A 26,113-nucleotide genomic window follows, 5' to 3' on the forward strand; every position below is an offset into this window, starting at 1 on the left:
CGGGCTTTTTCCTATATAGCTCCCCTACTCTGGAACAAGCTTCCCCTACATCTGTCGTCCCTATCCAACCATCTGGCCTTTCGGAAGGGTCTGAAAACATGGCTCTTTCCCAACTAATCTGCGTTACCTCTCTTGAACTCATGGTTGTCGTCTCTCTCTGCTAAGCGCCTTGAGACCTTTCTGGTGAATCGTGCGCTATACAAGAACCTATGACTATGACTATGACTATGACAATTTGAAAGATCCGACCACCCATAAGAACATCATCAAGGCTACTGATAACTACTTTTACGAAAATGGGGGCACGGTTGATTCAGCGCAGACTCTATGGGAGGCATATAAAACGCTTGTAATTAAAATAGAGAGTGAGGAACTAGAGTAGCTAATTTGTTTCCCCAGGGGAAATTTATTAATCAACAAGAGCTAGGTACTTGGAAAAGGTTATGTGTCTGTTGGGTCAAAAACAATTGTTTTTGAGGGAGAAGAAAAACTATTTGTTTTTTAAGAAAGCCCTCACCCACCAACCTAGTTGGTGGCATGCTTCATCATCGGCCCCTCCCGAGGCACCAAGTGTGCCTCAGGTGTGCTACAACGCCTGATTACAGCGGAGCTGGATTTGTCAAGTGAATGTGCAGTGAAGTGATTTGTGTGGGGTTAAAAAAGCTGTCCTAGAGGTCCCAGTCAGTTAATTTATTAATGGGCCCTAGGCAGGATTAAAAACAAGGCTTTAGGATGTGGTTGGATAGACTTATGGTCTCCCACATTTACTAAACAGTGGGCGACATTAGAGTTCATAATGGCAAAAAGGAACATCGCACAGCAGTGTGGGGCTGATCAGCCACCCCTATTAGGGAGGTGGAGGGAAGATCTAGACTGGTGCACGTACAGGGAAAAATCAGTCTATATAGCTACAGGATGCCCCAGGAAGGGGAGCAAGGTTTGGGAGCCTGAAACCGGTACAGAGGTGATGTCTGTTCCCCGCCCAGTCGACAAGTTGATAATGACACTCTTGAAACCCCTTAAACAAAGTGATGTGATAAATGTAATATATTTTGAAATGTATAAGAAATTGCCGGGAAAGTGCTGAAGTCACCTGTCTGTAACCAATGATGTGATTCAGTCGAATTGTTTAATAAAAAGAAATATAAAAAAATATATATGAATACACAAAATTACTATATACAATGGTCATACACAAAAAAACATTTAACATTTGCATCATAACACACAAATGATTATAGCAGTCTTGTCGCTATCTTATTTTCTTGAGACTAAACACATGTCTGACACAGAGAAATACTTCGGTCTATCTGCGGGAAAATTTCTTCGTTTTAATTCCCTCACATGAGACACTCTAGTGATTATTCCAATTCCTCCGTGTACCAAAATGCCAACGCGTTTGAAGTCCCATGCCACTGGTACTGGGACTATCTTCAGGGCTTCATATTAATGGATGTCAGCAATTTTCTAAAAGATAAATAAATAATTGATGCAAACATGGAAAAGTGGCCTCTCTTCCACTAAAAATTATTTTACTCTCTAAGTAATTTTGTACCTGATAGAGCTACGACTCAACTTGTATTTTCGTCGGAGTCAGCATTCAAACTCAAACCCAATTTTGAGCCGCTGCAAGGGGCCGCGTGATTACTGCCAATATGGATTTCTACAGCATGTCAAAAAAATAATAAACTCTGTTCTTATCGTGACTATTATAGTTATATTAGTGTTGTGTTGGACAAGTGTAAAAAATGGCAAAAAATTGTACCTTAGATTTGAAACGATTCTGTCACATGCAGGTGTGTTTTGCTGCAATCCTGTCTCCCTGTAACAAACAGGGACGCGTTATTTAAGCCAGGAGCCTCACAACAATGTTTAAAACCTTTTCTGGGTAGAGGCACGTGGAACACTTACTTCTTTTATCTTAAACCACATCTATCCGTCTATCACCGATGTGGGCCGCCGCTTCACTGTCTCAGGGGCATTCCATGTTGAAACACTAGTTGTGTTTGACGCTAGTGGTCATGGGAAGGAAATTTTGACCATTCGCCTTATTGCTAGAGAACAATCTTTCTCAGTACTGGAACGGTGTATTGTGGGACATGTAGTTTAGTACTATGCTTTTGAGAGTTCTGTCATCCCATTTAACCCAGTCACTGCGCTATTAAATGTTAAAATGGGGTAAGCTTCTTTCTGTAACAAAGCTGTGTCCATGTCAATCAGTTGTTTAGCTGTATCTAGGACTGTCAGCACTGTCCACTTAAAATCCCTTTCACTATGGGAGTTATCAATGAAGTGTTGCACCATTGGGGCTGTGACCACCCTCTTTTTTATTCTAGAGCGGTGTTGCGTAATGCGCTGATTAATCTGTTGATTTGTCTTGCTGATATATATCTTGGCACAAGGACAGAGAATCGCATAAACAACATTTTAGGATTTAAAAATAGTGAATTCTGAGTGCCCCCATTTGGTATCATTATGTAAGAACTCAGAACTCTCTGTTGTAGAATTGCACGCTAGGCAAGTGCCACATTTGTGATGGCCCACCACTGGTTTTAATTGCTATTGTGCCCGCAAATTGCTTTTGGTTTGAGATGGAAAAATATCCGGTCTTACGATTTGCTGTCCAATGCTCTTGTTTTTCTTCATAGCAAAGAGTGGTTTCGGAAAAGGGCAATTCATATTTTCCAACAGATGCCAATTTTTTAACATGATTTGCCTAAACATATGGGTATCTGGACCAAAAGTGGTGACGCAAACTAATCTGTCCAGTGGAGTTTTTACCTTCTTTTGTAGCACATCTTCCCGAGGCATGTACCACGCTCTCTTTATTGCGTGCTTCAGTAGCTTCTTGGAGTATCCTCAAAGGATCATCTGATCTTTGAAAATAGTGGCTTGCTGTTAATAATCAGAATTTCTTGAGCAATTGCGCTGTATGCTTAATAATTTACCATACAGTAAATTCTCTTTCAAGCTCCTAGGGTGAGCGCTTAAGTGATGTAAAATGGTATTTTTGTCAGTGGACTTCCTGTGTAATGTAGTCGTCAACCTTTTTTCACCTCCACATCAAGGAATGTCAGACTTGTCTTGCTTGTGTTCAGACAAAATTTTATGTCCTCTTCTTTCGACCCACTGCATAGACACCAAATGGCTTCTTTATAGCGCAACCATTGCACAAGTTTTTTCTCTGAAAAGGTTGTTATTGAAGATGAATCTTTCTTCATATTTGGACATGAAGAGGACCGCCATTTCTGGAGCAAAGGGACAACCCATGGCGGTACCAATCTTCTAATAGTTCTTTTTTAAGGCAACTTCAGCGAGTTGTAAAATAAATGTTGTCAGTACCCTGTGAGGGCATGGTCAATTTTCCAAGTACGCCTCTATCACTTGGACCGCTTCGTCTTGGGGTATCTGTGTGTACAACAAGGTTACATCAAAGGAAACCATCCATTGTGAACATTCGTCAAACTCTTGGCCTTCAACCCTTTTGATAAAATTGGCGGTGTCTCTCAGATATGATGGCACCTCTACCATAAATGGCTTCAGAAAAAAGTCAACATATTTTGAAATTGCCTCCAACATTGGGGAGGTGTAATTTTTGAAAATAAGGTGTATTGGGGCAATTGTTACTGTTTTAAGTTTCATGTGGGGTTTGATATTTGTTACGGGAGTGATGTGTTTTGAGGGAGTGATGTGTTTTTAGTTTTTTAATTGTAATAACGTCATACATTTGATCACAGGGGTTGTTCGACAGGCACAGCCATATGATTAGAACGAGCACAATTACAACTGTAATGTTTTTGGGGAAGTGCTAGTCAACTTGTGGAATTAAATGTCTTTTAAGGTTATGTACTATAGTAACTTGATGGGCAGCATGTTGGTATCCTAAATATTGTTTTTATTGCAATTACCCCTGAGGAAGGGAGTTTCCCGACATGCATTGGGTTTTATAAATATCAAAAACATGAATTCTGCGACCTGTATAAAGGAATCATCAAATAAAGCTTTGAAGATTTGAACACTACTGGCTCAATTGGAATACTTTTAAAATAAAATAAGGATAAACATGAATGAAAATAAAGAGGAAATAATGAGACTGTTTATAATTATGTCGGCCCACGGGCCAATTGTAGGCTCTGCACCCTCTACTGGTGTACTGTTTATGCAGACAGACTATACAATGAGTAATTGGTAAATTGCCCGCTAAAAGGGAATAAATTCCATTCTGGATAGCTCAAAAGATTACTCAAATCGAGGCAGTATTTCCTGACAGTACACCTCATGAGAAACACAGGATTCTAACAGTCTGTTTACCAATGGGGATCGCACCACACTTGGAGGACTGCAACACTTGGGGTACAGTCTTTGCTGCAATCTACACAAAAGCACATGGTCTCCCGTCTATGGCAGTGATACCGGACGTCCTGAAACAGATTCAAAATGAATACGGGGCAGAGCCTGCTTTGAACCTGGGTATGAAATTACTAAAAGATTTCAAACAGGTCTCAGCCATAATATTAGCTAATATTAAAGGTAAATCAGCATCCGTGGTGATCCGCCAAAACTTAACAGAATTTGATGTAACTGAGCAACCATATGAACTGGCCAGAATAATTGAAAAATCCAATGAAGAACTAGGTAGAGATAGTTTGGGTCGGAAACCAGTTAAGCCGCAACCAACAGAAAGTCTTGAAAAGGTCTTTATTAAAAACACTCTCACTACTCCTAAAAAGAAGTGGGAAAATACTAAACAGTCCCTTCCTAAAGAGAAGCGTTCTCAATCCAGAGGTAGGTCTCCTTAAAAGGAGCCCTCTGAAAAGAGGTATAACCTCAGGAACAGGGATAATTTGAGAAAACCTGAGAGATATCAAGATACTAATACACGTTTCTCTCGTACCTTTCAGACTTCCTCACAGAAATCGGAAAGAAGAGGACGGTCCGAACACAAGGAAGAACGCGTGAAGTCCAAAGACGATCAAAACATTCCAAAAAATAAGAAAATCCAATTCACCAAAAAGAAGGTAGCAGGTCTAAAAATCAGCCATGCCGAGGATCTTGAGGACACAACTCAAGAACGGGCAGTGGGCCCAGACAATGCTGGACAGCGCAGCAGAAGTCACCATAGCTCGCATGATCTTGAAGGATCATCTGGAGACAGTGGACTTGAATGAGTACATTCAAGTTGAAACAGCTGATACCAGGGTTAGTGTACCCCATAAGTTATATGAAGTAACTCTCCGGATGGAGGGGGACATAACTAGGAAAATAAGAGCACTCTTTTGGGAGAAGCTCTCTAAGGGTTATGACATTTTTTTAGCTGAAAAAGACTGGCCACCTAAATTTGTCAGGGAATGCCCACATGGCGAAGACGTCATTATGCCAGCCTTCTCCAATCATATTCCAATTCACTTAAAATACACCTGGAAAATGGGCTATAGCCCAGGCTCCAGCATTATATACAAAACATGTAGGATGGGATGAGGATTCTCCTCACCATAAAATCCAGTTAAAAACTCAACCAACTGCAAAGAGGCAGAATCTGGTTAAGCAAGAAGGTAAATAACAGGCCAGGGAGATCTTATATCAACTTGAATACCAAGGTGTGATTGAAGCATGGACCTCGTCAATGAACAATCCTTTGTTTCCTGTCTCCAAACCAGACAATACATATTGTCTAGTTTTGGATTACAGACATTTAAATGCTTTTTGCAAAACCTTTGCAGTACAAAATGCACAGAGTGCAGCACAAATGAATAACATTGTGCGTAAAAAATATAAAACCACATTAGATATTTCTAACGGTTTCTTCTGTCAAAACATTGCACCTGAAAGCAGGTACTTGACCGCTTTCTCAATTATGGGGACACAGAGTCACTTCTGTCGTCTCTCCCAGGGATTCAAGAATAGTCCGGGGTTATTTTCAGCCAGAGTAACAGTGTTACTACAAACATATGATGATGAGGCATTATCTTATGTCGATGACATCTATCTAACAGACAATGACTTGGATAGGCACTTGAACAGAGTGAACACCATAATACTTGGCTTCGCCTCTGTTGGAAAATCACGAATTGCCCACCTCAACGTACTATTCTTAGGATATGAGTTATCAAGTGAAGGCAAAAGTCTGGCAGCGAACTTTTTATAGAAGTGCGCGCTGCTCCAACCTCCAAAAGCGCTGAAAAACCTACAGTCAATTCTAGGTTTCCTAAATTTCTGAAGAATTTACATTCTAAATTACGCAGAAAGGGTTAAACCTCTCTACGAATTAATCAAACCTGATTTCAAAATAACTAATTGGACTAAAAAACAAACAGAAGTTTTGCGTTCAGTGCAAACAGACATGTTAACAACAAAACATTTACAGACACAAGTAAACGTATGCAACCTTGTAATCAGAATAATCCCAGGAAGATGCGGATTCACGTACTTAACCATTAATGAAGGTGAAAAAGTACCAATTGCTTATAAATCACACTTGTACACACAAGCTGAAATTCACTTCAGCAGAAAAAATTCTGACAGCGGTTCAAACTGCAGTAGCAAAAGAGAGCTCTCGCACAGGGTAAGCAATAAATGGTCGTTACACCTGTATCTGCCTTAGAGGCAGTGACAAAAGCAAGCATTCCGAATGCAAAGGCTTTACATCCGAGATGGATACAATGGGTTAACTCTCTTGCTACAACAGACGTTGAATACATTTTTGACCTCTACTTGAAAACTCAAGAATTTCTACAATAAGAACAAGAATGTCCTCTGCCCACTGAAATTCTGCCTCTAGAACAGTATGAATGTATAATTTATACAGACGGATCAGCACAGCCAACAATTGGGGGCAAACAAGCTTATAGTGCTGCTTGCGCAATTGTTAAAGTTCGCTGGCGCGATGGTAAGTTCTGACCCATGGTCACAAAAACTCAGTCTCTCGGAGACTGTACAGCTCAGCAAGCTGAACTACAGGCTTTCAAGATGGCGCTTGAAAATACCAATCGTGAATTCCCCACACTCATAGTGTGCGAATCGTATTACTGCGTTCAATCTTACAATCAATACTGGCAGAACTGGGTTCAAAACTGTTTCAAAGACGCAAAAGGTGGCACAATCAAGCATAAGTTGCTTTGGGAAAAAGTAGTTCTATTACAGAAAGTACTACAAAAGACTCACGTGATCCATACACTGAGTCATCAGCGTGGTGACGTTCACGTTGCAGGGAATTCATTGGCTGATGAAGCCGCGAAGGCAGCTGTGCAAACGGCTTCTGTAGCTGCAATCACTCGTTCTAAAACAAAAATAGACAGCAAAATATTGCAGGCTGTCGCCGCTTCCAAAAAAGACAGCGGTAAAATGTTATCAAAAGGCTTTCCACTCAAGTATTCATATATAACTGATGCAAATAATGCTCGAATCCCTGGAGTTTGGGATAGAGTAATTCTAAACATGGAACATAGATTAGGACTAATCTTAACAGCACATGAAGGGCTCGCCTCTGCACACGCAGGTGTTTGTGCCACAGTGTTGTTAATAAAAGAAAGGTACTGGTGGCCACGCATGAGGAAACAGACCAGAAATTATGTTTTGGAATGTGAAATCTGCCAGAAAATGAAAGTTTCAACAGTGAAACGCCCAGCACAGACGCCGCTTTAAATTTCAGATCAACCATTAGCATGCGTTTACCTGGACCACTGTGGTCCCTTACAAAGGGATGGTAACTATAAATATATCATGGTTGCAGTGGATTCCTGCTCAAGATTCATTTGGATGTGGCCTCAGCGCTCGGCTGACGCCAGAACTATTATAAAAGATTTGCGAGTCTTTATCGGCACATAAGCAATCAGCACTCTACATTTTGACCAGGGTCCTGTGTTTAGCTCTCAAGCTTACAAAGAGGCCATGGCCAGCATGGGCATTGCATTGCGGTATTTGAGTCCATTCCATCCTGAGGGAAATTCTGTAGTGGAAAGAAAAAACCGGAACATAAAGCAATCTATACCAGCTAGGGTATTAGGCTCGGGTGACGGGTGAGTCAAACATCTAATAAGTGTCCAACGTAGTTTAAATAATCTGCCAAGAAATTCTCTGGGTGGAATCACTCCATATGAAATCCTTTTTGGTACTAGAAGGCTTTTCCAGGACCTCGATTGTCACACTTCAGTGGTAGAACAAAAACCCTTTGATATCAAATACCGTTTGGCTGTTTTGCAGGACTTAAATGAAACAAGAAGAAGTCTAAGCGACACATTGCAGAAGCCAACGACCACTGAAGGAGAACCACCCATCCCAGCAAGGCCTGTCTGGATTCCAAAGATTGGGGATCTAGTCAGAGAAAAGATCACGGATAAGAAGGAATTTGGGCCTTTTTACAGAAAACCAGTACCTGTGCTAGCAATCCACGGATCAAGAACAGTGTTACTGCCTCCCCTTGCTGGAAGAACTGAGAGACTCATCACCTTTGAAGAATCTGCAGTAAGAACAGAAGGACTGTGCAACAAAGCCATGGAACTTGTGCCTCTTGAGACCTAAATAACAGTTCGTCAAGACACTCCTGTCTGCAATGATATAGCATCTGACTATACTAATATGACAAGGGATCAAGTAGCTCCAGCGATTTCAAGTAATCCTGATGCAATACCACCAATTAACAGAACTGCCTCTGGCTATTTCATCAACTTTGATACGTTTTCTGTGGATCCCAGTGAGCCAAAAACGACGCCAGCAAATAAAAGTTTTAAATAACAAGTAACAGAACTTTTTCAGCAACTTGAAAAAACGTATCTGGTTTCACCATGGGTTGAAATTTGGATTGTGCTAGGCGTACTTTTTCTCCTACTTTGGCTAATCCTTGTATTAAGTCTGGGAATGCTGATAAACGGAAGATATAGTAAAATTGACACAGCAAGTAAAAACATAATCTTGCTCTTGAAGCCACACAAATCATCTCATTGTGAACAAAGAGACTTGACATCAGTGAACATCACAGCCGTTCCTATACCTGGTGGTATAGCATGGGACAGAACTGATTATGACATTTATAGTCCTGCAGAGCTGTTGAAGATTCCACATCAATTCAAGGTTTCCTTAAGTGACTTTGTTTTACCCGGCACGTTTTCTGATGATTGGGACTTTGAGACTGTTAATAATATGATGTCGGATTTAGAGATGTCTGCAAAATTTACAAAACATGAATACTTAGAAGGTTCATCAGATTATGAACAAATGTACTGTTATAACCACTATGGTCATCATTACTTGCACAAATCTGCAAACCCTAGAAATGTTTATACTTCAATCAATGGGAACATTGTCCAACACCACCAAAGGGTAGCTCAAAAACATTCTATGAAAAAATTCCATACTTCTCAGGTTTTAATGTCTCAAATCCAGAAACATTTTACTTTAAAAAAGTTAATAAGACATGAATGAAAAGTATGTTGACCAATACAAAGCAAATTTATTCTGCGGCCTTTTATGCTCAGCTGTCTTCATTAGGTTATGACTTTTGGAAAGACAACATTGAGACGAAAAACGGTCTGGGGCAGGGATTAGAAGCTTTATTTCGAGCCTGCATCATCCCTGAACAAATAATGTTTTTGAATGACTCTGTGCAACAGACATCCTGTCTTGGCCTAGCCAGGATAAAATATTTAAACAAATCTTCCATACCTACACCTACACCTGATAGTAAAAACACTTCAGAGGGAGGGGTTGACGTAAAATCACTTTTACTTAAAAACAGAACTGATCCTGAATGGAAGAAATGGTTAATCTGGCCCACAGACATGAATAGCTGTCAAGATAGATTTCTGAATAAGACACAAGGGTTTACAGTAACTAGGCCAGATCCAAGACATATCCAGAGACAACATCCAGGGATAGTAACAACTTACAGTGTAGGAAAACTGTGCCTTGAGTGGCTACAAAAATTCACACTCACAGAGGTTAAACAACACTTATCTTTACTTAACCTCATCGCTGCCGATGATATTTTCCTCCTGTGCTGGGCCCCAATGATAATGGGTGTGGTCATGACGGAACCATTCCGTCATCAGCACAGCCCAACCGTGACTGATGACGGAATGGTTCCGTCACCAGCATCGAAGGGGTTAAAGATGGTGTTGATTTCAGGGAATTCTAACAAGGTCCTGCAAAACGACGTCATAAACGTTTCATATACGCAGATATATATGCCATTTACAATGAAGCTTGGAAAGGGACACAAGCAGAGACCGCAAAAAGAATACAAGAAATTGATCGTATTAATTTAGAGAAAGCTCTCTCTGTAGTTGACAATGGGTTAACGACTCTGTCATCCAGAATTTATTCTTTGGACAGCATTGTATCCTCTGCCATTTGACATAATGGAACAGGACTTGCTCATGCTACAGCATGGACAGTCACAATTACGTTCTATAATGCTTTTAAGCTGGACGTTACAAAATCTTCGTTCTGGATACGTGCCATGGCGTCATTGTTTTCTGTATTTACCTTACAGATAAACAAATCACTCAGGCACAAAGAGGAGCAGAATATACGGCGCTGAGCATTAAAAAACTTGAAAGATTACCATTAACTGTTTCTGAGAAGCCAGCAATGGAATGGATAATACATGGGACAATCACTCTGCCTGTCACGATTTTCCACTTTCAATATTGTTTGAAACATATACCAGCAGGCGTGTATGAAAGGTTGGGTAAGGAATACATAAAGTCAACCTGGGAATTTCCATACACACAGATGTTGGAGTGGGGGAAAATAAGTGTTTCTTAGTGGTACACAATGTAAAAGCACACTAAGCGGTACACTTCTATGTCAGGGTATTAATTTACACGGGCCTGCGATGTTTCTTTGACCAACTTATCCTGCCACCTGCAAGGTTTTCTGGCAGCAGTGATGGATCCAATTTTTAGGCAGTTTTCTAACGGGAGCTCCATAATGTTGAATGATCATAGCTGTTGTGGAATGAAGCCAGGAATAGCCTATCTCGTAACTGTGTCAGCCAGGGTCACTTGTTTTATGCAAGTATTGTTTCCTAAAGCTAAGACATACGGGGAGTCGCCATTAGGGCCTTCACAGAACATCTCTTCTATACAAATTGATACTTTAAGCATAATGAAAGCCATTCTTTTACAAAAAACTGTGCCACTGACCTCTTCTAAAGAGACGTATGATCTGCAGGTTGCAAGGTCCTCTGCAGAGATACATGCCCTTTTATTCACAAACTGTCCAATACATTTTGCAGAAATGTTAGGTCGTATCTTAAACATGTCTGATACCAGTGTTATTGTACATATAATTAAGACAGTTTTTTCGGGACTGTTAGCACCCTTTGAAGCAGTCCTAGGCATTTCTCCAAACTTCGTGCACTCTGTGTTTGACGGCCTGCCTCTCATTTTGGGACTCATAGCAGGAATGCTATTCTTGTTTCTTTTGCTCCGATATGGCAAGTCCAGTCACCAGCGACATCCAGATTACCATGGAGAACAATCTCCTGGCAATGAAGTGTTGTGAGCGCATGATACAGATCTTGGGCTTGGCTCGTTTGAGAGATCTGAATACCACGTGATTTCTATCATTCCGACCAATCTGGCAAGATTGCATCTTACCTGTTCTACGATGCCTGCTATGTGGAGAAGAATGCGTGTTGGACATCTGTCTAACACTTCCATCAGCACTGCCAACGGATGTTGATACTTTGCTTGGTTCGGTAACGGCCCATGCACTGTGTTGGCCCCAGCTTCTATCAATCCTGATGACGGCATTCATTGAGGTCTCACAGACGCAATCTGCTCACCCCTTGGTAGCTTGGCACGAGCAGACAGACTTATCCCAAAGGCAATGTGTAAAGTATTTGTACTCAAAACACACAGTAATACAGTGATAACACCACAAATGGACACCACACCAGTTTAGAAAAATAAAGTGTCTTTATCTAAACTCAATAAGACCAAGACCAAAACGACAAAAATCCAAAATACATGTAATAAGAAGATGACTTTAAGAAGGTTTCATACAACTTGGCCCATAGAAAACTATAGATGCATGATTTCTCTCAAAGTACCTGTATTTGGACAAAATGCACAAGGCCAAACAGCCGCAGAGATGGGAAGCGTTTAAAAACAAAGATGCGTCAGTTCCTGAGTCCTTGGGGAGGCGATGCAAAAGTTCTGGTGCACGCAGAAGTGATGTGTCTAATCCGGTCTGTAGGGAAAGTGATGCATCGATTCGGAGACGGTTCTAGTTCGCAGGTGATGCGGCAGGAAAACTTACAGCACAGGTACGATGCATGGAAATCTGGGATGCGTTGGAGATCAATGCGGCGGCGTCGAGTGGCTCTGCGTTGGTTTCTTCAGCCGCGATCCCTCGATGCGTCGGTTCTTGCAGCAGCGACAGGTGCTGCGTCGGTTTTGGCAGCAGCAATGCGTGGAGATTTCTCTCGCACAGCGGTGCTGCATCTGAAAAACTGCTGCAAGAAGAACGATACATCAATTTTTTTGTAGTGGCGTTGCTGTTCCGGCTCCCAACAGCAGGAACAACCTTCAGAGGTCCAACACAGTCACAGGCACTTCCTAGCAGGTCACAACTCCCAGCAAGGAAGTGCTGGGGAGCTAGGGGTGAAGTCTTTATGTCCGTGAGACTTCAGAACAGGAGGTAATCTCTACTCAAACCCTTGGAGATCTTCCTCAAGCGGGGTTATACAGCACACAGACAAGTCCTTGTCCTTCACCTGGCAGAAACAGCTACTTTAGGCTAACCACAAACAACACACAGCAATGGGGCAGTACTCCTCCAGTCTCACCAGCTCTTCTCCTTGGCAAAGGTTCGTCTTTATTCCAGAAGCAGTCTAAATCTCTGGGGTTTTAGTTCTCATACTTATAACCCAAAATGCCTTTGTTCTTTTTGTGCAAGGGTCTCAGAGCCCAGTCCAAACCAGTTCTGTCCTCACTGGTGCAGTAGGACCACAGGGGGTGGAGATGGCATTGTGCAAGGGAAACAGGCCCTATTCACGTGCAAGCCTAATCTACAGTTGATTGGGGTTGTCGGTACAATGTTCAGTAAAGTATTCAATCAAAAAACATCCCCCATATGATGTAGGGTATACCTTATATGAGTAAATATATGCAATCTGACCCTATTTGAGTAAACAATCTGCCCTTTAGATGTTGGTGGAGGGCAAACTAGCTGCAGAAAGAGAGGCATCCTGCGGGATGTATGACGTTACAATGCATACTTTTACAACGCATACCTTTACAGCGCATTTTTTACAACGCAACATCCATTACAACGCATTCCATTACAACGCATGCCATTACAACGAATTTTTAAAAACTACCTTTACAACGCATTCCATTACATCGCATACTACCTTTACAACGCATACCATTTCAACGCATAACATTACATTGCATGTAAGGTAAGTATTGGATAGTGTAGGGGTAAAAATTACTATTCTAACTCCAGGGGGGTGCAACAGTAGGGTAAGTGTTGGATAGTGAAGGGATAAAAATTACTGTTCTATCTCCAGGGTGTGCAATAGTAGGGTAAGTGTTGGATAGTGTAGGGGTAAAAATTACTATTCTAACTCCAGGAGGTGCAACAGTAGGGTAAGTGTTGGATAGTGTAGGGGTAAAAATTACTATTCTAACTCCAGGGGGTGCAACAGTAGGGTAAGTGTTGGATAGTGTAAGGGTACTATGTATTGTAAGGCTATGCGTTGTAATGACTGAGTTGTAATGACATGCGTTGTAGTGGTATGCGTTGTAGTGTCATGCGTTGTAATGGTTGCGTTGTAATGGCATGCGTTGTAATGGATGTTGCACTGTAAAAGTTTTGTTGTAATGGTAGTGCGTTGTAAAAGTTGCGTTGTAAAGGTTGTTTCCCATCCTGCGGAGTAACACTCCAGTGACCTCCTCCGCTCTGCAACACTGGAGGGCCTGCATGCCTTTTGTGGATATGTATGCACTTGGGGTGCAGGTATGCTGGACCTTAGATGCACTCCCAGTCTCTCCTTGTTGTTTTTTCTAATCAGATTAGCCTTACTATAAAATTAAAAAATGTGTAATAATTTTGATCGCTTTACAAATACCATATTTAAGAAATATTTGGGCACATGTCTACAGCTGCCTAACAGCTATTTTTCGGAGGCACTGCCTTTGCTAAGCCAATGGAGTCCAGCCTTTCATTGCTGAAGTTCCCCAGAGGGTCAGTGTTTTTGCACCCGAAGCAGTTTCCACCTGGTAGCAGTCAGGCTTAAAATCTTTGACAGCAGTAGTTGCATGCCATGATGGACCTGTCAGCAGTTATTACATTTTCTGAATACAAACCCCCAGTGCAAGAGTTTGTCTGCTTTTGCTGTTTTCTACCTCCATGGTGTACATGTTGTAGCTGAACAAGAAGGAAGATGACTGATATGGTGTCAGAAATTAACCCCTATGTTCAGGGGCGTTGCTTAGTGAGATTCGGGGGTTGGGAGGTGAAAACAAATTTACCAACTAAAAAACAGTTTGCCGAAGGTTGAAGGGATGACCAAGGTTTGGGATACACTGACCCCATGAGGAACAGGTTCAATACTTATTTTCATTAGGTAGGCCTCTGTCTAAGCTCCTAAGTTCCATTAATTTATTTTTTTACAAGTTAAAATATTTTAGTCAAACGAGGATGACGAGAAAACACAACAAATGCATACAAGACCCAACTATGAGTCCCCAGGCCCAACTCTCAAGCTAAGAGGGCATTTATATGGGGAGTGTCACACCCCAAACACCCCCCTGAGGCTGTGACCCAGCCTATGTTGGGCAGCCCTTTCAATGTTTTTCTAAATGAGCCTGCGTTTGAGGATTTGAAATATAATAACAACATAGACAAAGCTAATAGTGTTGGCCTATGCACCCTTCACAATCACACAAAGAATAGATTCACCATGGCTAACGCCAGTGCAAGCATCGTTCCTATACATACAATTTATGGCACAGACAGCATTAGTGTTTGTTTGCATTACTCATATGGAACAGGTGCAGCAAGCTCATTGTGGGTGTAGACTTCTCACACACAACACAGACAGACAGACACACACACACACATCAGGTATGGCATTGACAGAAGCATGCATGCTTCACTTACACAAGGAAAAATATATCTCAGACAGTGGTTGTGTAAGTTTTCCTCAGACAGAACAAAACTGATACAATATGGGTGCCGCTCGTAGCTGCGTGGTTGGACATTGACACTGGAGTGCTGCTTAACCTCTGTTCCTGGGAGCTGAAGCAAATTGTGTGGACGGCGGCAGGAAGAGCGGGACTGCGAGTCCCAGGAACGCCAGCGGCATGGTTCTCTGCCCCACCTGTGAGACATTTCCCCCTTGACCCCGCCTCCTCCCGGGTGCTCAAATCCACGTCTCGCGGCCCCAGCTTCGCAGGCGCCGCTCGTAGCTGCGTGGTTGGACATTGACACTGGAGTGCTGCTTAACCTCTGTCCCTGGGAGCTGAAGCAAATTGTGTGGACGGCGGCAGGAAGAGCGGGACTGCGAGTCCCAGGAACGCCAGCGGCTTGCTTGTCTGCCGCACCTGTGAGACTCTTTCCCCGTGACCCCGCCTCCTCCCGGGTGCTCAAATCCAGGCCTCGCGGCCCCAGCTTCGCGGGTGCCGCTCGTAGCTGCGTGGTTGGACATTGACACTGGAGTGCTGCTTAACCTCTGTCCCTGGGAGCTGAAGCAAATTGTGTGGACGGCGGCAGGAAGAGCAGGACTGCGAGTCCCAGGAACGCCAGCGGCTTGGTTGTCTGCCGCACCTGTGAGACTCTTCCCCCTTGACCCCGCCTCCTCCCGGGTGCTCAAATCTACGCCTCGCGGCCCCAGCTTCGCGGGTGCCGCTCGTAGCTGCGTGGTTGGACATTGACACTGGAGTGCTGCTTAACCTCTGTCCCTGGGAGCTGAAGCAAATTGTGTGGACGGCGGCAGGAAGAGCGGGACTGCGAGTTCCAGGAACGCCAGCGGCATGGTTGTCTGTCGCACCTGTGAGACTCTTCCCCCTTGACCTCGCCTTCTCCCGGGTATCCTGCAGGACCATTGGCTATAAGAACATTGAGGGTTACACGTCACGCGTGACGCACGCGGGCTGGCGCCGGGCTAAGCCCGGGCAAAGGGCGGGCCGTTTGAGGCCGTTAGAGGACGGGAGAGGCCGGGCCGAGCCACCTCTCTAACGCCTCACTCTTCCCGTCATTTCATATTGACTGGTTGCTGTCCTGAAGGCGGTCGCTATATAATGGCCAGTAGAGAATCTAGAAGCAAGGCTGCTCATGTGGTCTCAGGTACTTTGGACAAATTTCTTTCTAAGGCAAATTCTGTGGTCAATAATGGTCCTACTGTGCTAGAAAAACAAACTGAAGAGGGTGTAGAAAATTCGTCTTTGGCTTCTCCGAGTTTATCAATCAATGCTAGCACACCTTTATTGCTTGACTCTACCCATCTGTCATTAATGGATAGCATCGACCAGACCATAGAGTCAGTCCTACAACAACTAAGGACATCATCGACTTCGCATAGGGACAGAGACTCATCACGCTTGTCTGGTGATGTGGAGCTCTCTCCCGCCGTTGAGTTAGTACAGTCTGAGGCTCAGGTGGAGGGTCCCATAGTAACAGAACATAAGGGTAGCAGAGGGGATCTTGCATCAAAAAGGAAGAGATCTAGGAAGCCCAAAGGCGCTAAAAGGGCTAAAAATGATCCCATAATGCCCACTCATGTAGATAATGTAGACAATGTGGGCGCTCCTGGTGCATCACCTATGAGAAACGAGATGGAAACATCGAGCACCCCATCTGTCTCCTCCTTACCCGTGCAGACTGGGCCTTTCGTCTTTGGTAGGGTTTCCCCAAACACCGCAGAGCTCCTTATCAGTTCATTCACAGACATCCTCAAAAGTCTCTTGAATCCCCTCTCCATCAAACTGGACTCGATAGAGGCCAGACTGATAGCCATAGAAAGATTGAGTGTTAATAATGGTGCTGAGTCTGGGATAGGAGTAAATCTACAAGGGGCGCACGGGTCTAGTGCTGGGACTATCCATTCATCTACTGCCACAACCATTCTGGCTCCAAATCCACCACTAGCCCAGTCCGGGGAAAATACTAACAATAGCACAGTACCTGTGCTCCAATCTGCACCAGTAGCACCTCAAACGGTGCTGCCCCCGGTACCAGTTCCTAGGAGGTCGAAGCAATCTGCTCCGGCCAGTTTACTGAGTCAGGAGAGACCAACCAATGAGGCAGCTAACGGTCCTAACCAGCTGATTAGCCCTAACACCAGGCGCAAGGCAGTAAACCTGCCCCCAGAGGCGGCAGCCTACACCGTGATTTTGATGGGGGTACCAGAGCTTTCTGGTGGCGTAATGGAATCGCAGGATTCTTTACGTAATAAGGTAATTAGCTGGCTAAACATTCAAAGGCCACTACCACCTAACCTAAGAGGAGATGTTCTTATGGTTAGAAGGGTCCCATGGGTTGGGTTCACCGTTAAGAAATGTGTGGGGGACTGTATAATTGTTAGCTTCAAGAGTCCACATGTTGCTCCTTACATTTGTAACTGGGTTGGCAGTTCAGGCAATACCTCTATCGAATTGGTCCCTCTCTCATATTTTTACCCAAATGTACGTAATTTAACCTTGAGGAGGGATGATGGCTGGACAAGAGTGGGCTTCGCAGTGGATGGGTCACGATACAGGCCCTAGCACAATGCTTTCCCTGCTTAGCTAACTATATGCATCCAAACAGATTCTCCTGTCTCGATTATGTCGACTGACCACAAAAGGGTGCACTCCTACAGGCAAACCAAAACATTGATAGTGAATGTGCAGGTCAGGGGATGGCGAGAGGTGCTATTGAGATTCCCACTCGAGAATTGGTACCCCCCCTATGGAGTAGTCCAATTCCCACTAGCCCCAGGGGCCAAGTAGTTACTCTACCCCAGAGTCCACCGGGTACTAATCCAATATCTATAGCCGTGGGTGCTCCTAATCAACATCAGCTGCCCCAACTGTCCTGGAAACTTCACCTCATGTCCCCGTAGTTCCTCCCACGGATATTGCACTAGAAACAACTAAGGGGTTGGGATTAAAAGCTCCTATTGAAAGTTTGAAGGTTCTCTCCTGGAATGTGGCGGGCATTGCAAATAAGATACATACAACTGACTGGGATCTCCTAGTAGGTAGCAGTGATGTCTGTCTTTTCCAGGAGACGTGGGCTAGGGAACCCCTGAGTAGAACGGGTTACGCAGTTTTTGAAATTCCGGCCAGGTGGAGTGGTAAGGGGAGTCCTTCGGGTGGTTTGGCGGTTTGAGTAGCTAGCCATATTGGATGCAATGCGGAAAACATACCTACGTTCTCGCAAGACATCCAGTGTGTATTGCTCAAGTGGTCCGGTCCCTTAATTCTGGCAATTATCAATGTATACTCCTGCCCAGTCAGTGTGGCTATGGAATCGTCTACTCTTGAAGACCTATCATCCTTTTTGGGCCAACTGCCAGGTGACTATAAGATAGTGATGGGCGGAGACTTTAATTGCCATTTCGAACCCCTAGAAGGCTTAAAGGAGGGCGCCCTTACTGCTGAGGATGACTTTTGGGGTGTTCCACCATGCTTATCCCCCCACCCTAAATCCTGGTCCCCGCTCGCAGTGCAAATTATGTCCCTTACTTTAAACTTTGCGATAAGGGCCTGTAATGGACGCACCCCGTCCGATAGCCCCTCATTGTGTACCTTCAATAGGAAGGACCATGAGTCGAGGCTGGATTATATTTTTATAGATATTGGCCTGTGGTCCAAGGTCCAGGACTTCAGGGTGGTAGCTAGAACAGATAGTGACCACAACGCGCTTTTTTTTTGGAGATGCAACATCCTTCACCTGTCGCTGGGTCATCATTCTTTAACCCTAGTGATGACCCAAGGAACCTGGTTCTTACCTCCAATAGACGCAGAGTAAAATGGGGGAAACTGATTAATGCAGAAGGTAGCATAAACAGAATCTATGAAATAGCACTCCCCATGTTCAAAGAAGTGGATGAACTAATCGAACAACCTAGACCCCCAGATTATAACGAGAAATTAGGTCAAATCCATGCTGACCTAGTGGGAGGTCTTGCTGAGGTTTTTTATCCAGTGGCAGCATCACGTAGTAAAAAGACCCGTACTCCAACCTGGTACAATTCTTCTTGTAAGAAGATTAAGACCGAGCTAATTGCCACAATTAAAGCAGGTTCAAGTAAGGTTAAGGTCGCTGGACTTAGGCGGGACTACAAGGCGGCCATGGCATTGGCAAGGTCGGAGTGGGATTGGAACCGATGGCACGACCTCTCCTCTGCATTGGAAGTAAAAGACTCTAGAAAATTTTGGTCCCTGGTAAATACTGGCACAGGAGAAGCCAAAGCGGAGGTGGAGCCTAATATTGCTTCCTCTGTTTGGGAGGCCCACTTTGGCAAATTGTATCAAGATACTACCCTATTAGCCAACGATGTGGCCCTCGAGGCCACATCGACCCCCGTAGCCGGCCTGGAATTTACCCTCGGTGAGGTGGTCAGTGCAATAGAGAGATTGGCGATGGGGAAGGCCCCGGGTCTTGATAGACTACCTGGCGATCTTTTTAGACATCACCCTGAGATCTGGGGCCCGTACCTCCTAATTCTTTTTAATGCCATCTTTGGAGGTATGGAGATCCCCTGTACTTGGCTGGGGGCGGAGATAGTGCCTATTTACAAGAAGGGTTCTCCTCTTCTCCCAGCCAACTACAGGCCGATTAGTCTTATAGATGTCCCCCAAAAATTATTCTCTCGCCTTCTCTTGGATCACCTTTTGGACTGGATAGAGGCCAATGAAATTCTGAGTCCTCTCCAGGCTGGCTTTAGGAAAAACACGTCCACCATGGACCAGATTTTCCGCCTCGTCCTACTGTATTGGAAAACGGTGAGGATTGAGGGGGGGAGGCTGTACATGGTGTTCGTGGACCTGAGGTCAGCCTTTGACTTGGTCCCACGTAAGAAACTGTGGGAGGTCCTGAAGAAGCTGGGGGTACCCGCCCAACTATTACATGCCATAACTAGGCTCCACGACAGTAATCATGCGCAGGTTAGGTGCGGGAGGGATGGTGCGCTGTCATCAAGGTTCCCTGTTCTCAGGAGGGTGAGGCAGGGTTGTGTCCTGGCGCCGACCCTGTTCTGCCTCTTTGTTAACAGTGTCATATCCCATCTTGACAATGTTAGGGACAATGACGCCCCATGTCTGGCAGGCAGGAGGGTGCCTGCTATTATGTTTGCCGATGACACCCTCCTGCTCTCCAAATCCCCGATGGGGATCCAACGGATTTTAGATGGATTTGGCCTTTTCTGTAGACAACATGGTCTAGAGATCAATACAGAAAAGACCAAATTCATGATATTTAATCCATCCCCTAAAACCAGACCTACCCCTACATTGGGTTTAGCCAGCCTTGAAAGGGTAACAACTTTCCAGTATTTGGGGGTAGCACTACATGAAAATTTATTCTGGGATCGCCAGATAGCAAGATCCCGGCTAAAGTTGTCTCAACTGTCGGGCACAATTTTGAAGGTTGTAAACACCTCAACCTTTAAACCCATTAGCCCGGCAGTAGAAATGTACAAAACCCAAGCAAAGGCGGCCGCAACCTATGGGAGCGAACTATGGGGGTATAAAGCAGGGCAAGAACTTGTAAGAGTGGAAAATAACTTCCTTAGACGCCTTTTGGCCCTCCCTCGAGGCACACCGTTGCTCCCCCTAAGATTAGACATGGGTCTCCCCTCTATTGCTGAGGAGCTAGAGTCAAAGCCACTGAGGTTCTGGCATAGGCTTTGGCCTACCAGTGAACTTGCGCACTATAGGCAAGACCTTATCCATGTTATGAACCTGAATCAACGCGATAGAATCCCCTGGCTGGCTTTTGTAAAAAAAGAATTGTACTGCATGAATTTGTCTGAGTTATGGGAGGATCCCGAACAAGGCTGCCGAAGGGTTTCCCGCAAAAGACTGGTACAAAGCTACAAGGAGAAAAGATTAGCACTCCTGGTGTCTGCACCGAATAGCGGCACTCTAACTGATCGTTTCCTGGAATCCAAAAATTCCTACCAATTTGAAAGTTTTATGGATATTATCTTTCCCATTTTAGCAAGAAAATTGTTTATACAATGGAGGCTAGGCACTTTGCCCATTAAAACCTTTACTTGTAAATGGCTAAAGGGTGATGACAAAATGTGTCCATGCTGTAACAATCAAGAGGAAGATGAAACTCATCTCCTGTTTTTCTGCCCAGCATATAATAGACCCAGAAAATACTGGCTGGTGCCGTTATGCAGAAATTTGGGATTTAGGAGTCACCTGCATGCGTTCAGAATACTGAAAACTAGTACTCTGCCCCATATTGTGTTTGCAGTTGCTAAATTCTTAACGGCCATGTGGCAGATAAGAAAAAAAATCATTAAATGTACGGACAATGCCATGAACTGTTTTTAAACCCCTTTTTACGCCTGGAATATTATGGGAAGTAACTGAATGAACTGTATGAAATGTGTTTTTATAACAGTCAACTTTTTATTGTGTATTTGTACTGCATCTTTTATGGTCTAAATGACCGAAATAAAGAATTTTTGGATTGGATTGGATTGGATACAATATGTGCATTGCTAAGTAACTTTCCATGTGTAGAACAGGCATTGCATGATTTCTCCAATTCATACACACTTACAGAAATACATATGCACTGTGCAGCACTAGCAGCAGAAGTGCAATATTTTCTTTTGTAGTGTGGATAAACAATGCAGACAAGATGTTCACACACACATACATACATACATAGAAACATACACAGGAATGCACATTCTCAGTGCATTGCTCTAAGCATAACCCATTGGGTTTCAGCAGTTATGGTTTTTTAGATGCATCATAATGTTTTCAACAGGCAAACACATTTGCCTATTGAAAAACAAGATCAAGTGACATCAGAAACATTCTCAGAGCTGGTTTAATGGAGGGATAGGCCTTCCCAACATAGAAAAGTACTACTGTGTGGCACAACTAACAGCTATTAAACAATCGGTCCATCTCCCGGAGGGGGAGGCAGCATACAGGACGGACAGAGATAACATGCGACCAGGGGGTTATCTTAGAGCCATCTATGGGGATGCAGAAGGCACGTCTCTTCTCAGCCCTACTGCGACTAAACTAGCCTTCTGGCACACCCCACTTCATGATATGGGGTGGAGGGACAAACTCACGCAGACCAATCCTTATTGGATACAGCAAAGTTGACCCCCCTGGTGACACACAGAGGTTTTGATAAGTTGGACTTAATTGGTCTGTCAAGCGTGGATGATCTGTGGAAGCAGTGGGATGTACTTCCATTTTCGGAGGTGAAAAGAGATCACAAGCTGGCACCCACAGAGTCCTATAGATATTTACAAATCCGACATGCTCTTCAGAAGGCACTCCCTAGGGGTGAAGACCTCCCTGAGTCCTCCCTACTCAAGGATCGGTTACTAGATGAATACATACTGAGAAAGGTGATCTCGCTTACGTATAGCAAATTGATAAATAACTCTACTGTTCCTTTGACCAAGCTGCGGACAAGGTGGGAGCAACACATAGGGCACTTGGAGGATGGAGAGTGGTCTGAGGCCCTGGCTTCGCCTAAGGAGGTGGCCATACATTCAAGATTTCGCTTGGTACATTTCAAAACTCTTCACAGCAGTTAAAACGCATGTACTACACTGGTTAAAACTGGTAAAATAGATAATGCTCCTTGTCCCAGTAAGTGTGGTCAGGAGGGCATGTTTTTCCATATGATGTGGAACTGGCCAGTGCTCCAACAGAACTGGGGCAGGGTGCTTGCTTGCCTAAATCATGTTGTGGGGAGTGATCTGGCACTGTCAACCAAGTGATGCCTCCTAAATGGACTAAAACCAACATGTGGAGATCTGAATTAATCCCAAGTTTGGGGGACTGGAAGAGAGACATGTATTGGTGCAAGCTTGTTCAGAGGTGGTCTATGTGTTCTGTCCAAACAAATGGACTAAAATATTGGGAAAGTGGACTGCTTAGAGGGGGAGCACTGTGAACCTCTGGCGAATAAAAATTATGATGTGCCTTAATGCTGAATGTTTGGATCTTACTGCTGATCTGTGTATTGCTGGTAAAATAGTTAAATGTCGATATGTCGCTATCATGATGGGCTTTGTCAGTGGATGCAGCTGCCTTTACATTATGATCAAGAATGTTTGCAGTCATCACAGTTTTCTTTGTTTAACCTTTCAATAAAAAGAAATAAAAAAAAGATCTATTGCAATCAAACAGAAGGTGAGAACACAGATGCATCTTTAACCAGCCTTTTAATTTAAGCACATTGCATTGCGATCAATGTTGTTCTGCATTATTGATTTGACTCTTACCACATGCCCCGTTTTGATTTGTTTGCAGGTGTGTGGAAGTCTTTTATATTTACTTCAGTGCCGGTCGTGTGGAAGAGCCTTATGTCAGCATTACCAAGAAGAAGCAATTGCCCAAAGATGGACTTTCACATGAGGTTGAGAAGGAAATTGGTCAGGCTGAAGGCAAATTGTACACTCACAGGTCTGCTTTCAGTAGGGCCTCCGTGATTCAAGCTTTCCTGGGCTCTGCTCCGCAACTTACTCTACAGTTGTACGTATGCGTGCTGCAGTGGGACATAACAGTGGCGAGGGGTATGTAGGATTTATACTACAGTATAGCATGTAAACTTATATTTACCCACCCCATCATTGAAAATTCTGAATGCCCTTGAGTAATGTTTGCTTATCACCTCCCTAAATGGAAAATATATTGATGCTTAACACTACCTAGTTGTCCAAAGTGGCATTAATTGCCAGAACTATAAACCAGTTTAACTCCAGTTCTTGAAAACTAAATAAATGTGTGGTATTATCAACGTGGGATTTGTTATTGAAACAATTGTAAAGGTCTGGTTGTTACATGATTTTCATCAGGTTACATTAGTATCTGGATTGATGTCTGTCTGTGTTTCTGTCTAGTCCTCTTTCTATTGTTCATCACCAACATAATGTGTCAAACGTGCCTAATGACATATTATGGTGAGAGAACATGGAAGAATTTAAGGTAAGGGGCTAGACAACCTTTTTTAAGAATTTGCTGACAACATCCCGGTAGCTATGGGCCATATATAAATAATTTAGGAATTGCAATTTCCTAATTGGGAGTCTTTGCAAATCGCAATTCCTAATAAACAAAAAGTTCCACCATGTATGTGTGAGGGTGCCAGACTCCCTTCCAACACACATTTGGAGCCATCAAACATTGCCTTTAATCAAGAAGGGGTCATGAGTTTGTATACATTGTTCCTGTATTGATCACATATAGATCATTTGGCTGCCCTAAAACACATATTCAATTATGTTTCATCTGCGATTTTGATTCTCTCAACTAAGCATATAGTTATGCTTAACAAGATGATACAGATTAAATATATTCCTTTTTGTAAAAAATAGGAATTCTAATTGAGTCTTGTTCCCTACTTGCCACTTCTTTCATGGTGCTAGAGTCCTCCCAATGGAAGAGTTGGGTTAGGCGAAAATTGTCTTGTGTAAGATTAAACAGCTCTACACTAGTCTCTATTCAACAGCTAGTAATCTACAAAAATATCACCTGACAATGGAAGATTGTGGGCCCTCTATTCCAAAACCCCAACATTTATTGTGTGATTAATTATTTAAACAAATAATTAATTGTGGTGTAGGAGCAGGGTAGTATGACCATGACAACCATGGTAATATGTCTTTCAATGACACATTTGCCATTTCCTTTATGTTAGGAATCCTCACAGTTTGTGTTAAGAGGCACAGCTTTTGCCATAAGATTGGGTATGGTGCATAAAGCCATATTGAGAAGTTGCTCATATGCTTGATAAATGCAGTCTCTGGCCTGCTACAGTGATGTTAATGTGCTTAATGAACATGGCAACTGTGATCAGTTCTAAGGGGTTCTCCAAGGGATCTCTTTGAAACCTCATTCTAAAAGTCTCTTCTACCTTCTACCTTTTCCTAGCATGTTGTCAGGATCAGAGTTTATTGTAATGCAAAGTATAAATCATATTGCAGATGATGGATAGACCCCGACACCAAATGATGACATATTTATCATTGGCTAGCTGTACTTCAAAATGCAAATAGCGACAGTTGCTTTTTAGACAAAACCATGCTTCCCCAATACGTGATCAAATTATGATTGACATAAGATTGCTACCAGGATCTGGCTGTCACTATTGGCAGATAAGTCCATGGCCCAGACCTGTGGTTGACTTTGACTTCATGATGAACAGCTTAAAAAGTTTCTTCACGGAACTGGTGGTGAGCAAATCAAACCACAACTCTCCCTCAAAAAATTGCAGATAAGCAGCTACTGATACACTTTAATCAGCAGAACATGCCTCTCATGTTTATCTGCCTGCCAACGTTCCAATACAATTCTCATAGCATTCTCATCAGCAGAACTTTCTTAAAAATAGCATTGAAGTGTAATTCAACTTAATAATAATAGTCCACCACTTCTGTATTATTGTTTTTCCATCAACAACCCAAAATTAATTTTATAATATGTGTGAGGGGGATGCCAACACCCATATTCAAGCATAACACTTGTGCCAATTAGTGCATGTGTTAATTAGCAGCCCAAAGGAACATAGGTAGAAAGTTAATATAATTAGTGGTCATCATTGGTTTATATTCTTTAGCACTGTGTCAGCTGTTTGACTATTTTTGTACACAGCCCACAAAAGTATTCATGTGATTATGAATTGTTGAAGAACTATGCTTCTTATAGCCTATCAAAGAGAAGAAGAATATCAGACCGCTAACCAATGTTTCGTCCATGTAGGCACACAGTCTGGGACACTTTCAAGGCTGGAGTGTAGGAGTCGGAATAGCCTTGGTCCTGTAGAGGAAGATCCAATTATTGACAAGCTTGTGGATGTGGGTGACTGAGAGTTACTGGCTGAGTGCTGAAGCTGTCAGATGCAAACCATCAGTGAGGGTGCTTGTCATCGTTCAAAAAATCTTCTTGTTTATAACAAAACCTATGTG

The 26,113-nt window shown here is 43.3% G+C and overlaps 1 protein-coding gene across 1 annotated transcript in view; it reads left to right on the forward strand.

Moving 5' to 3' along the window:
* Positions 1-26,113, forward strand: part of XK (X-linked Kx blood group antigen, Kell and VPS13A binding protein) — a 97,913-nt gene that overhangs the window by 35,061 nt on the left and 36,739 nt on the right. Inside the window, exon 2 of the mRNA XM_086933371.1 lies at positions 23,460-23,722. Coding sequence (XP_086789497.1) covers positions 23,460-23,722 — 263 coding nt within the window. The remainder of the gene's footprint in view (positions 1-23,459; positions 23,723-26,113) is intronic.

Source organism: Lissotriton vulgaris, chromosome 8, assembly GCF_964263255.1.
Source record: "Lissotriton vulgaris chromosome 8, aLisVul1.2, whole genome shotgun sequence".
NCBI lineage: Eukaryota > Metazoa > Chordata > Amphibia > Caudata > Salamandridae > Lissotriton > Lissotriton vulgaris.